Below are 14,012 nucleotides of genomic sequence, written 5' to 3'. Positions count from 1 at the left end.
TTTTAAACAATATAATCTTAAGAACGGGAAGGAAGAAAGGAGAAACGAGAGACGAAAAAAAAAAAATATTAAGAAATTCACGTATGTTTCGCGCTCTTTCAACCTTTTCATCGAAAGGTTCTCTTCTTTCTCTTGATTAAAAACATACGTAATTACGCCAAGAGTTAAATAGAATGGAAGAAAAAAAAAAAAAAAAAGAAAAGAAAAGAAAAGAAAATATCCACGGAACAGCAAGTTATTTTTTCCCCCACGCTTGTTACTTTAATCTACGCGGCAGTTGATTTTCGTACGATTTCGCGTTTGTGCGATTATCCATCTCCTCGGATTGAGGATTGAGATTGATCACGCGAACTATGGGGCTCGAGGGTCGAGAACGATCCGATTTCTCGATCTCGAAGTTCGTATTACCGGTGTTTATTAACCGAGGACTGGATTCTGGATTTCTGGAGGAGGACGCGTCGTTCGTCACGCTGAATGTCCTGGCGTGGGACGTGGAGGACGAGGAGGACGAGGAGGAGGAGGAACGAGCAGTTTTCGCGTCCGAGTCGGTAGGGGACGTTCCCTCTTGGAACAATTTCTTCGGATCGTTCGCAAGGCTCGCGTCATCCGGATTTACATTCGATTCCGCCGTAATGGCGAAGGCTAATGATTCCCCAAGTTTTTTGCCCCGAACAGTGTTCCCCAATTCGCTTAATGGAATCCCGAATTCACGAGTGGCCCACACGTCGCAGCTAGGGCTGCACGACGAGCCACGGGGGAGTTGACAGACGGTTTTGCTTTTTCTCGCGTCTTCCATGGAATGCCATCGATGAGATTTCGAGATGGACGATCCCGATGCAATGGTATTTAAACTGTTTGTCGGCACTATCCGATGAGGAAACCGGGGGGATCCTCGAATTTTTTCCCGCGACGACGTTTGGCTGGTACTCGCTTCTAAAAACAATCAACTTTCTAGCAATTCTCGTGGTGGATAATATCGCAATCGTAAAAATCGTGGAACGTAATTTTCGAGGGGAAAGGACAGTTTTTTTTACTTACTGGGCGGTAAACTGAAATTCACTCTTGGCTCGCTGTACTCTTTACGACGTAACCCCAGGCTTAATCTGCGATCTTCTTCGCTAGTAATACTAATTATTGGTCCTGAGCCACATCGAGGATGAGGGGAACGAGCGCCTTGGGCATTAACCTGACAGGTAGATGCGGCTTTCGTGCCTGGCACCAGGCCGGCGATGTAGCCCATATGAACCCGTAACGCCGACGCCACTCCTACGGGATTCCAATCCTTACGCGTATATCTTCTTTTTTTCCCTCCCCCCCTTTTTCTTTCTTTCTTACACGCAGCCACGCGTGTACGTACCTGTGAACGAAGCGATCGAGGTTTTCCTGCTGCTGGGACGACTGCCGAAAAGGCTGAAGAATCGTTGAAAAACGCCCAACCGATTTGCCCCTTCCGTCTCTCTTCGTTGATGAAGCTTGTAAATGTCCGCGAGACTTCGCCTCCCCGTGTCCGGCTCCAAATCCGGTTGACTGCTAAACGCTACAGTACCGCGTCGTATCCCTGATTTAAACGAGCAAATCGAATTACTATCGTGAGGAGCGTTACACGTTTCTCTTCATCCATGGGATGCTAGAATATTTTTTAGGTTAGGAAGCGCAAAAGCGAAAGCAGTGTGCCGAGATATCGCAAGAAGAGGAGGAAGGAGAAGAAGAATCGCGAGACAAATTCTTCTACGCGTATTTTTTACACGCGAGAAATAATAAAATTGTCCTTTCACGGATCTACATCGATATATGTATATGTATACGTGTATGCGCGCGCATATATGCGCAGAAGCAAACGGTTTGCCGAAACAAATGTTCGGAAAGAGCAGAGAAATGGGAAATTTCATGCTTGAAATTTTTGCGCATCTGTTCGATATCCTTCGATTCGTCGCGACATTAGTGAATTCGAAACGTGCGATTTAACGTGCAGAGAATAGAGAGGATGTACTGTACATATATCCCTGTCAGGGATTTGTCCGAACTTGTCAAGGGGTTTGGGATTCGGAGCTCGGGGAAATACGAGTGCAGCCTAATATCTCGAATTGCGATTAATATATTACAACTGTACGAACTACATTCTCAAGCTGTTGCAAACTATATATATATATATTATATATAAATACAGGGCAGGGTGACGAAACTTATAACCGCCTCGTTGCAATCATCAGCGTTCGTGATTCGAGCGAATGGACATTTCCCATTGAAAATGTTGCTCGGCAATCTCTCAGTTCTCATGCAATTTTATTCGAGAATTCGTAACGATTTTTTCTTTTTTCTTTTCGAGTCAAGTTTCTTTCGAATTCGGGAAAAATTCGTTTCGACAAGTTTTATTTAATTTCCTTATTCTAATTCCCTGGACTCAAGCAAAATGTAAACGGTGGTAGGATCGTTCAAACAATTATTGCGTGCAATAAACGGAATTCTGTCACCTTTCTCCTACACCTGAATGATGAAAAAATGATACGATAATTATGTATCGATCCTTCTTTCTCTCCTCGATGAAATAACTTCGTCATTCATCGTGCAAATGAATCGTTGGAGAAAGATAAGCGAATTGGTCGGAGATTATTTATTTGCACGATGAATGTTGGATCAACGCGGCAAAGAATCTCGCTCACCGGATGAATCGGCGGACGGCCAGCTAGCCCTGGGGATGACCGGTGGGAGGACGCTGAGCAGCAACAAAGGCAGACCACCCCCGATGCTCGGATTGCGTTGCGGAATCGACGCGCTCGACGAAGCGTGCGATGGTTCAACCGGTTCCTGTGCCAATTGTTTCTCCAATCTGGCCAATTCCAGCTCCAGCTGCGCCATTTCACGACGATACACGCGATTCTGCACTTCCACGCGATACTGAAGCTCGCTGTTGTCGCCCCGATCCGACAATATTCATTCTCGTTAAATTCGATTATTATTTTCAATAACAGATCTATTTTCCAATTATTCCCACAATTCCAAATTATTCATCACGAGACGAATCGTTTCTCGCGAGAAGATTAATTAATTAAGAGGAAAATTATTTCCCCCTCTTCGTAAATGGAGAAACTTACGTTCTATCGTCGGTCACGAATCTCCTCGTGTTGCATTCGATCTTCAAACCGAGACTTTGCACGACGGGGTCGGCCCTCTCGCCGGCCAAAATGTTCGTCAGCTGGGGAAGGAACAGCAACGCCAGCGTCGCGGTCGTCGAGGCTAAGATCAGAGCGGTGATCGTAACGAAAGCCAGAGTTACACGGTCGGACATCAAATTCGCCAAAACCACCACGATTCCTGAAGTGATCACCACGAAATAAACGCTCATGCCGATGTATTGGGAGTCGTTCAAAGCCGGTATTTTCACGTGTCTGTAATTGCAAATGCGAAGAAGGATAAGATCGCCTTAATTTTCTCCACCGAATTAAACGAAAGAAAAAAAATCGATATTTTCCATTATAACGTCCTTCCACCTTGACCAGATATATCAACAGTTGAATGATACAATACACTCTCCGGTAAAAAGAGGAAATATCTTTGTTAACGAACGCCTTAATGGCATCCCTCATTAAACTCCAATTGTACTTGGACTCTCCAATTCCAAGTTTGCACATTTCCCGGAGCGTTTGTTTCGACCAACTTTTCCTCGCAACGCGCGAAAATCGCATTAAAAAATTATTCGAGGATTTATTCTTCGGGATAAGTGGATATTTTTACCTCGTTTCCCAAGCCATGTACAGGCCGACGACGAGCAACAGACCTTTGTAAATGTAAAGCGCCCCCAACCAGCTGTTGGTGTGCTGAGAACGACACACCTCTACCTGCGTCGAGAAGAAACGAGTTAAATCTGATTTGGCTTCGAAGGATTTGTTTTCGCATCGCCTTCTTTCGATACCTGAGATTGGTAGACCACTCCTCTATCTTGCGGGTTCATCTCCAGAGTTAAGTTTCGAAGATGACGTTGCATCGGGTCGAAAGTCACCCACAGGGTCACCACGAGACCGTCTATCAGTAGAAGCACGCAGATCAAGCTTATCAACTGGGTATCCTGAAGTAGCTGCAAGTAGCAATTATATTGACGTTATTTCTCTATATGTATATATACAGAATTTTTTATTATATTATTACCTTGTTTTTGACAACACCGCTTCTACTTCTCGTGAAAATTCGGTGAACGCGATAGGTTTTGGTGAACATCGATCCGAAAGCCAAGGAAAAGCCCGCAGACAATAAATACACTCTCGCCTGGAGAACGAAGGGAGGGCGTTACATATAAAAGTATTTAAGTCGTTAAGAAATTTAAAGATAAGATTCCGTCCGAGAAGCGAACCAACTAAAACCGAAGAGAGATGGTAAAGTAGAAAAAAATAATGCTCACGGTGCATACTGTAGGATAGTAATCGTTGCTATCGGGAAGGGTGGCGTGATCCAAGCCCAAAAGTATGACTGCACCGTAGACCAAACCGCAACCAACGGCAGCCATGTTGTTAAGCCTAGGGCTCGAAAGCTTTATACTCCTGTCGATCATGTTCGAAATGGAATTCTACGTGTGCGCGAGAAACGACAATACGACGAATGTTACAACTTACTTGTGCTTACGGAAATGCAAATTGAACGCCAAGAAAGCGAACGCTAAAGCGACGCCGACGCTTGCGAGGCAAGTAACCGCTAGAAAAGCCGCAGGTGCTACGGTCACCACCCTTAACCTGCCCATAAGAACAAAAGTCCATACTCTTTGCAATTCTTCTTGACAACCGATAATAACTCGTGAGAAGAGTTACAGCGGATGTAATCAATTTCTTTAGCTTTTATATATAATCCTTGAAATTTTCACGTCTTTTCACGTCCTCCCTCCGACGAACTACGATAATTAAATTTTATCGAATATAATCTTTATCCCTTACATCGAATCGCTTACTCGTAAAAATTCTATCCAAAAAAGAACTTTCAGAAATTATTCCTCGCATCGAATTCCTCCCGTTATTTTTCAGATCCGTCTAAATCAACTTATGCAAATAAAATCGAATTATTAGCGCGTAGAATCGATTATTATATACGATTAGATTAAGAAGGATTCGCGCGTATTCTCTTATCTCGTCTCTTTCACTCGTCGATAAAAATTTGAAATACGTCCAACGATTTATTTATTATTAACCGTGCAATTAAATATATAAGATAGGATTTGATTGGTGTAAATAATGCACGCGTAAATGTGACGTACAATTAATGTTCGTTCCATATTTGAATCGTACGTTCAATTGCAATGAGAAGGACGGAATCGATATAATTGCTCGAATATCGTGATAATTAGATTTCAATGTTTACAGATGCGTCAATTATCGCGCGGATGGGGAAATAGAATAGATACAAACCGGAAAACTCTTCGAGCTGCTGGGGGATGTCCATCCGGCCATCTCATCGTTGCGCATTCCGAGCAATTCATCACCAGTTTTCCATCCTCTGGACTGAAAATCGCTATTTTTCTCTTAACGCGCCCTGCAAGTAGAAAAAACTGTCGAGAGTTCCTTCTATTTTAGATCCTTCCAGCACCTCGAGTACTCGACGTGGGATCGAATGATCGGTCGAGTTGTGCAATCAAACAACAGAGACGCGATATCATTTCTTTTTCGTTACTTCTATTTAATTTGAACGAATAATTTCGCGAAGATAAATTAAAACGTTGGAGATTTTAATCTTGGGAGAAATGCCCGTTTTAATTATTTTAATTTTTGACGATTCCTCTCGCAAATTTATTTCGTGTTACGGTATATAAGGACGAAAAGAAGCGTTGAATTATCGAAAAAGCGTTTAATTTCTACCCTCTATTTCTCTCTCTCTCAACCGTTCGAAATCCTTTTACCTATAAAATATCCTCTTTACTCGTACTCCACTACTCGTACGACACGGCCGATAAAGTTGAATATCGAACTTGTGAAGAGGGGACAAATCGAGGTTTAGAATCCTTGGCTTCGAATAAGTCACGTTACGAATTGAAAATTAGAATTTATAGATATTTCTTTTCGTCGAAAAATTGATTCGATTTCGAGTTTGGAAAATTTTGAATTAAGCTTTCGTTAATTTTTTCCGAAATGGAATTAGATGGATATTTGTTTATCGCACAATATATTTAATTTTGGAAGGTTTTTATCGAGCTATCTTCTTCTTGATTTATAGACGAGGCGGTATTGGAATTTTTTCTCATCAGCTTAATGACAGCACACGGATAATAATACTCATTTTGTTCCATTTTCGCCCTTTTTATATATTTTGTATATATTTATTTTTCAATATTATAAAGAAGATCGATCGATCGATCATTTTTTAAGATTTGCATTCACGAAAATTATGCTGGTATTATTTGTCTTTCGAAGCATTTCTAACTCTCTCGATGCATTTTTCATTTTAAATATTGAATATTGAAATACTTTTTATATTTATATTCATATTTAAATATTGAAATTTTTTTGGGGGGCGAATTAAATTACTTTTCTTCTCAAATTACAAATGAACTCATAACCGAGTTTTCCAATTTTTTCCCGAATTTTTTGCGAGGTCGTAAAATCTTGATCGCCCACCCAAACTTTTATTCGAATGTTTTACAAATATATTACAAAATTTTACGAAATCGTGCACGCGTTTTCGTGTGTTATCATTTGTCCTTGTTATCAAACGAACGATCGCTTTTTTATTCTTTTCATCCAAGTTTCCAAGTTTTTCCATCTTTAATCGTTAATCGATCATTTTGAAGCAAAACAAAAATATACAATGATTTATCGCGCGTTACATTTATACTATGGAATTTAATACAGATATTTATAGCTTTGTCCTCTTTCATAAATGCTACTATTTCAATTCTCCTCCAACGTGAAACGAACGTTCGCGATTTATATTTTCCAGTTGCGCGCCTTTCTCAGCTTTTTACGACTATCCATGTTTGTTCTTCTTTATCATTTGTTCATAGCGAGCCTTTTCTCTTTTCACGAGAATAGCAGAATAGACCAAGTGAAACGATATAATAGGGGAAAAAATTCAACGGAATGGATCATCTATTCAACGAATTATTCATCTCTCGTTCGATCTCAAGTTGATCGAATTAAAGAGAAACAGAATTTTTGAATTCTGAGAACGTTCAATTGTCCGTCAATGTGACGATTTTCTTTTGTTCGAAAACAAGAAAAAATAAAAGAAAGAAGATAAGAACGAATCTTTCCTTCTTTTTTCTTTTTCCTTTTTTTTCTCTCTTTGCCGCTGTGATTATACTTGAAAATTATGTAAATGCGCGAGTGTACGCTGCAAGATTTGATGGATTACTGCCGTAGGATCTCGACTGTCGGCCGGTTAGATGGATGAAAGTGAAAAGTGGTAAGCTGGGATGAAAAAGATGTACAGAATAACGGTAAGAGGAAGCGGAGGTAAAGGAGGAAACGGTCGATGGTATCCAATTTGTCCGAATCACCGAGCCTTCTTTGTGAACATGGTCCGCCTATCGTTGGCGGAAATTCGTGCCAGTTCGTTGACTTTATCAGAAATCGATAGTTGAGAAACGCGGTTCAGAAAAAGAAGCCGCTTCTTCGAGCAAGGTTAACGAGCTAAACAATCCACCGTTAAATCGTGAATGATCAATGAATACAAATCGCGCGAAATATTTGGAATTTTCCTCGATTTCCTCCCTTCTTTCGCAATACAAGAATTTTCTATTTTGCGATTTTGTATGATTATTATTATTATTATTATTATAAAAATGATTTATGTATCGAAGAGCAAACAATTCTTAAGGATAGAGAAATTTGCAAAATGGAAAGAGAGAATATTAACGAATCTTGGCTCTCAAATTTTCCGGAAGAAAGGGACGTTTCGCAGGAAATTGATGTTCGTGAGATTCGTGGGAAGATAATGCGCGAAAGCCGTGGGGCAACGCAATAACGTTGAATAAAAAAAATAGTCGTCCATTAGAAATGAAATTAAAAGGGATGAAGTAATTTGGATGGAAGAAGGCGAGCGTCGTTGGTACGAGGAGCGCATCGAGGTCACGCGGCTCGAAAGAAGGCTTAATTTCACAAAGACCTGCACGTCCGTTCGCGTGGAGGATGGCGTTTCGAGGCCACTCGAACGTCGCGCCTGCGTCGGAACAATTTATCCCGAGATTGTTGGTCGGAACGGCGTCCAGGGCAGAGCCAACTTCCGACAATTTACACGGCTGACATTTGTCCAGATAAAATTCCCTATGTATATATATATATATATATAAAAAGTTCAACACGATATATTCATTGGCCGTGTTCGACGTTGCGGGGCTACCCTCTCGCCCGGAATCACGATTAATACCAGCCTCCGAGCAATACATTCCGGCTCCTCTTCTTTTCTATCCTTGCTTTTTCTCCTTTCTCAGCCACGCTCCCTTTCCCTGCCGATTCCTCGGGGTCCTCTCTCATTAATTATTCATCGGCTTCTTACCGACACACGGCCAAACATCTTTCCCCGTGTTCGCACGAACCTCGCGCCGATCTCGTTTCGTGCTTTGGATCCGCTTTTCTCTTCGTAGCCCGCGCGAAAATCCATCCTTTCGTTACACCTCACGCTCGTGTAATTTTCAAATTTCCTTCCTTTCCTAATCTCTTACATCGATCATTTAATATCGATCCTTGATTTATCGTCGTTTTTTAACGCTCTATTAACAAGCGTAACAAAATTTACTCACCGTACATCTGATAGAATGCCGTGATACCTATTCGATCGGCACCGTCGAACGACACTGGTCCCTGGAACCAATACGATACGATATCGAGATTCGATCAATTACTCGAAACTTGGTTGTTGAATCGAATTACGAAGGAATAGATTTTCTAACGAGAGTTCTCTTCTAGTATATAGAACGTTTTACCTGATATGATAAAGAGATCGATAAGAAAGAGGGGATATATTTACTCGGAAATAAGGATCGGGAGATGTTTCATACTTACCGAAACTCCGATAAAGCGCAAAAGTTTCAACTGTTCCAATAGTTGTAACGCGATGTCCTTTCTAGTGTGCGTGTATTGGGTTAAACTGATGTTATCTCTGTTCAAGATGGTCTCGGTCTTTTCCAACGCGAACGCCATAGCCCAGACTGCGTCATAAGTCTGGCCTGCAAACTTCGAATACGCCACCCCTCTGCTCGCCAATTCCGACAAGAAATTGTTGTTCGTCTGCGGCAGAAAATATCATCGTCTATTGTAAATATTATTGAATCTAAAGCTCTTTAAAAAAAAAAAAAAAGAAAGAAAAGAGACATCTTTGTCTCCTTTCACACTTTCGGTGTCTCACGCGATGAAACATTCACAGCTCTAAAACAGCGCAAATATTCGATACGGAATTATTGAATTATTCGTGATGACGAACGATCGAGGCGAGAGAACATAGAGAAGGTTTGAAGAGACGAGCTCGAATTTCGGAGCGCCACGTTTCGTCGGAACCGGGGTTCTTCCCTCGTCAAATGTAATTAGCGACATGCGAGTTGCTCGTCAGCTCGATTGCTCGAACGTGGAAAACTCGATACCGGCAAGATTCCGCCCACGTCGCCTTCCTTTTCCAACGGACGCGAAAAAACAAGACCGATTTCTTTAACGTTAAAGTTTTTCTAAAAAGAAAACACGATGATAACGTTCGGTTAATCGGTCAGGGTATAATAATAAATTGATTAACAAATACTTTGCCTCGATGAGGATAACAATGCTGCGGATGAGAAATTATGAATAGTGAAAGGAGGATTTCTCTCTAGGAGGACTATCGCGAAAAGTCTATTTTAATCGAGGAATTTCCCCAAAGTTCCATTTCTCTTCATTTTACGGGCGAAACTTTTATCTAAAAAGAGCGGGCAACTGGAAAAGTGCTCACCAGACCCGACGAAGTGATTTCGTTTTCTAAGGCGGAGTCGTGACTGTTGACGATAATCAAACCGTTCAAAGTTTGGTTGAGCTGCGAAGGCGTACATTCCTCCGAATACGACGAGTTGTCCGGCGTTTTCGTCACTTGGTCGATCGTGTCACTTGGCAGGATCCACGCGTAGTCTCCTCCGTGCATACCTAGCTTCCAAGTCTGGTAAAACACGAAACAAAAAAAAAATCACCAGATACGAATTAATCGAAAACGTTTCTCTCGCTTCTTGTTCGAGAAGTCATATAAGACGAAGTTTACACAACTGATTTGCTATCGAAAGCTTTTTACGTTCTTCGATACATAGCTCGGGTAATATGTTTTATTAGAAACGAATGGCCGATAGTTACAGTTACAATTTTACGAAAATTCTTCTCGAAATATAATTAATCGTGGTGCCAACATTTGTATATCCGTTCGTCCAGTGAAGAAAGTTAATGGGGTTACTATAAAAAAAAATTCCTAAGAATGCAATTCTAGATATGTATTTCTGGTATGTTTCGCGACGGTGATCGTGACCAAGGAATACTAGAAATATTTACGATCGAGCTAGTGGACGAGGATTTCTTTCAAACCGAAACATCTTTGTAACGTATATCGTTTCTTTTCTTTTCTTTTCTTTTCTCTTTATCCTTGCTTTCGTTTACTTGTCCTCGTATACCGATTCATTTTGTTGTATAACGTGCAATTGTATATTTGGCTACACGTATAAATAATATATTTCGATTACTGATAAAATTAATATATTTCGGCAATATATTCAATCAAAATGAGAAAGAAATGACAAACGCGTAATTATGGTATTTTATCACGTTTCTTTGATGTACCGTAGTTTTTACACGTTATAAGTAACAAATTTTAACACCATTTATTTATATATATCGAAGTAAAAAGAATATTCGAAAATTGATCAAAGTCTGTTTAAAATAATTGGATGATAAATTTGGTTGAGAAACGTCACGAAACAAAGGATGCATTCGCTATTTATAAACGATATCGTTCCAAGCTACGTGTAGGCGTTATCTCTATTTTCGGTTGATTTATAGTAAAAACGTATCCTTGTTTCGTGCGAGTATGCGCGAAGAAAGGAAAGAAGCTCGCCTCTGAATATCGACGCGAGAGTATTAAATATTGAAAGAGCGACAATCGTCTAAATAAAGAAATTATACGATACGATCGATTCCAAAAGTCTACGCTACATCTATTTACGTCGGTTAATTTCTATTTGACGATGATTAGTCAGAGGAATATTTTCTTGAAATAAAAACTGTATTCGTAAAATTAAACATCGTTGTTCAATTCCACAGATAAATTCACTTTACTTAAGCAATAAATTTTTACACACGATTTTATATCTTGGAGATACGCAAACACAATATAAAGAATAAAGGGTAAAAGGAGAGAGAACAAACCAAAAAAAGCAACACGTTTTTATCGTACACGTGTTGTATACTTTTTCCAAATTTAGAATGATCCGAAACGTTAGAATTTTTATAACACGCGAGATCACGTAGGAGAAAAGTAGATAGGAGATTCGACGAAAGATATCGAGATAAGAATTTTCATGAAATTTAGGTGACGCGACGCTTCGAACGATAGCGAATTTCGTTTCGAATTCCAGCGATAGATAGATAGATAGATACAGTAATCACGCGAACGCCAATTGGTATACGCTATACCAAAGCAATTTCATGTGTTGGCGCGTCGTTGCAAAACTCGTTTCACTTGTGTACCGTGTAAACGATACGGATGAAAATTTACAAACACGTAATGTTCGTGTTATTCGCTTTCGCACCGGAGACAATAAGATATCCAACTAACTTGTTCATTCATAGCACGACTGTGCGATTTCTTTTAAAACGGGTCGAATTATCGGTTGAGGTTAGAATTTGAATATCGTGAGGTTAAATCAATAGGAATGGTTCGTATCACGGAATTATCACGAATCATTTGAATTCACACAAATCGATCGGATAATTAAATATTTTTCAAATAAATAAGTCGACGAAATGGCTTCTCGAAACGATTGGTTCTCGAAACACAAAGCCATCGAGATGATAATAGCGGCGAAGAATATATCTGTCCGTGTACGCGTGACGCGAGCGAGGGATAGGACGAGAGAAAGAGAGAGAGAGAGAGAGAGAGCAATTGTGTCCTACTTCGACACAATGTTCATTATTCGCTTAGCGAGGACACGGACCGTGACCATGTGTTTGCATTTCATCGATTTTCGCCGGAAAATCTAGGCGTAAAGTTTTCCACGATGAACAAATTTCAATCTATCTATCTATCTATCTATCTATCGATTAGGACCGAATCGAGTTTCTAAAGCTGTTGTGAATGTTAAAAAAGTCGAAAATAATATCTTTCTCGCGCAATTTGCAACGTTAAAGGTTAGATTCTTCGATAGGGCGATTCTCATGGAAATTCATTGCGATTTCACGTTCAAAGTGTGTAAAAATTTTGTAATTGAACTGAACGCTACGAACGTTCATAAAAATGGCCATGAATTTTTAAAGGAATTTGGTACACCGTTTTATTAGAGAAGCTAAAAAGAAAGAGCCGGGAATTGCGTTAAAAATATTTTCTCCATTCGCAATGATATTCTTTCTCAAGTCACTTTTACGCGCAAATGGTAATGATTTTCAATGAAACGGTTACGTTACGCTATAACACTTTTATCTTTGAATCCGATTTCTGTTAACGTTTAAGACGATAAAGTACACGGTTCTATTATTTTTAGTAACATCTATTACAAGATTAAGATCTTAAAAGCGAATTCCAAATAAAATTTGCATAAAGCTATCACGCGTAACGCGAATGCGGTAAACATAACCACACTTTGTTTTATGAAAACAACGATAAAAGTGGCTCTTGTGCGGTCATTCTTTCGTGCTGAAAAATTATACAATTGCAAAAAAAATATGCGTACGCGTGTTTTTTTTTTCTCCCGGAATGGAAAAAGTTTATTCGCATATACACTTTCGTTGGATATTTACCTCGCACAGAACACGTGACGCCAATTGCGGTGAAAAACTTCCTATGATGATTCTCGTGTCCAATTTCTGCAATTCGAATTAAAATTACATCTCAATCATTCCTTCTTATTTTCCGCTCGATACAAGCTTCGGCTTCGTCGTCTTTCATGCGACTCGACCGCGTTAAAGTGGACAGGCAAATTAATTACGAACCGTTCCAACGAGTTCTAACGAATTGGAATAAATATTTTATTTCTTTCTTTTTTTTTTTCTTGCCAGATCTATCTCGTATTCGCGCACAAGTCATAAGGACGATTTACGTTGAAATTGAAATACGCTCGAGATATATCCATATTTGTTTCGCGTAAGGAAAGGAGAGCGCGAGCAAGGTGAATAAACGCGAAGGGATTTCCAACGAAAAAGGAGGTTGAAATCACGACTAGACTACGTATCACGATGCCGCAAATCTATAAAAAAAAAAAAAAATAAATAAAGCAACGCGATGGGAAAAATTCAATAAGTTCAAGTCCAAGCGTGTTTTTTACTTTCAAAGTTTGCAACTGTTCCTTGTAATCGTTCTCCGCGAACGTGATGGTAGCTGCGCACGTGATATTCGCTTGTTCCAGCTCCGTGACCAGATCGTTCACAGCCTGAAAACGAAAAAACGGGGAACTGCAACATCCTGATCGTCGTTCTCCTCGGATTGAAAATAATAATGGATATCGAAATTCCACCGGGTGAAAAATTATATTCACCATACACGGATATTTTCTCAATTTTAAAACGCAATTTTCCCTCCATCTGTCTGATCATTTCGAAATATAAAGGGCAGGACAAAGGATTAAATGGCTCGTGTACGCTCTTACCAGGGAGTACATGTCGTCGGTTTGAGAGAGGGCGGTGACGGTGTCCCATCCAAAATGTTTGATGAGCGCTATCCTAGCGGGATTGTGGCTGGAATCCGGCGCCACGGTGCGCAAGAAAAGCGGAAATTCGGTGGAATCCGAGAGAGCAGGTGCGGTGGATCCAAAGGAGACTTGTATCACGTTCCAGTAGCGCACGATTTTGGCTAAGGTTTCCGTGACCTCGGAGCAGGCGGTGCCCAGC

At 40.3% G+C, this 14,012-nt stretch overlaps 1 protein-coding gene across 1 annotated transcript in view; it reads right to left on the bottom strand.

Annotated features, from left to right (window-relative positions):
• Positions 1–256: 256 nt before the first annotated feature.
• The window catches only part of LOC102674335 (gamma-aminobutyric acid type B receptor subunit 2), a gene marked incomplete at its 5' end in the record, with an annotated part of 22,191 nt that continues 8,435 nt past the window's right edge, over positions 257–14,012 (bottom strand). The window contains 17 exon segments of the mRNA XM_031508598.1: positions 257–933; positions 1,039–1,266; positions 1,358–1,558; positions 2,661–2,905; positions 3,093–3,386; positions 3,733–3,836; positions 3,911–4,072; positions 4,144–4,260; positions 4,394–4,532; positions 4,605–4,721; positions 5,388–5,511; positions 8,714–8,774; positions 8,976–9,200; positions 9,889–10,089; positions 12,927–12,992; positions 13,451–13,555; positions 13,772–14,012. The exon segment at positions 13,772–14,012 is cut by the window's right edge and continues 6 nt beyond it. Of these exon segments, the coding sequence (XP_031364458.1) occupies positions 257–933; positions 1,039–1,266; positions 1,358–1,558; positions 2,661–2,905; positions 3,093–3,386; positions 3,733–3,836; positions 3,911–4,072; positions 4,144–4,260; positions 4,394–4,532; positions 4,605–4,721; positions 5,388–5,511; positions 8,714–8,774; positions 8,976–9,200; positions 9,889–10,089; positions 12,927–12,992; positions 13,451–13,555; positions 13,772–14,012 (3,307 nt within the window).

The sequence above is a fragment of the Apis dorsata genome, unplaced genomic scaffold (assembly GCF_000469605.1).
Source record: "Apis dorsata unplaced genomic scaffold, Apis dorsata 1.3 scaffold_92, whole genome shotgun sequence".
In the NCBI taxonomy this organism is placed as follows: Eukaryota; Metazoa; Arthropoda; class Insecta; order Hymenoptera; family Apidae; genus Apis; species Apis dorsata.
This window is presented reverse-complemented; position numbering and strand designations above follow the sequence as displayed.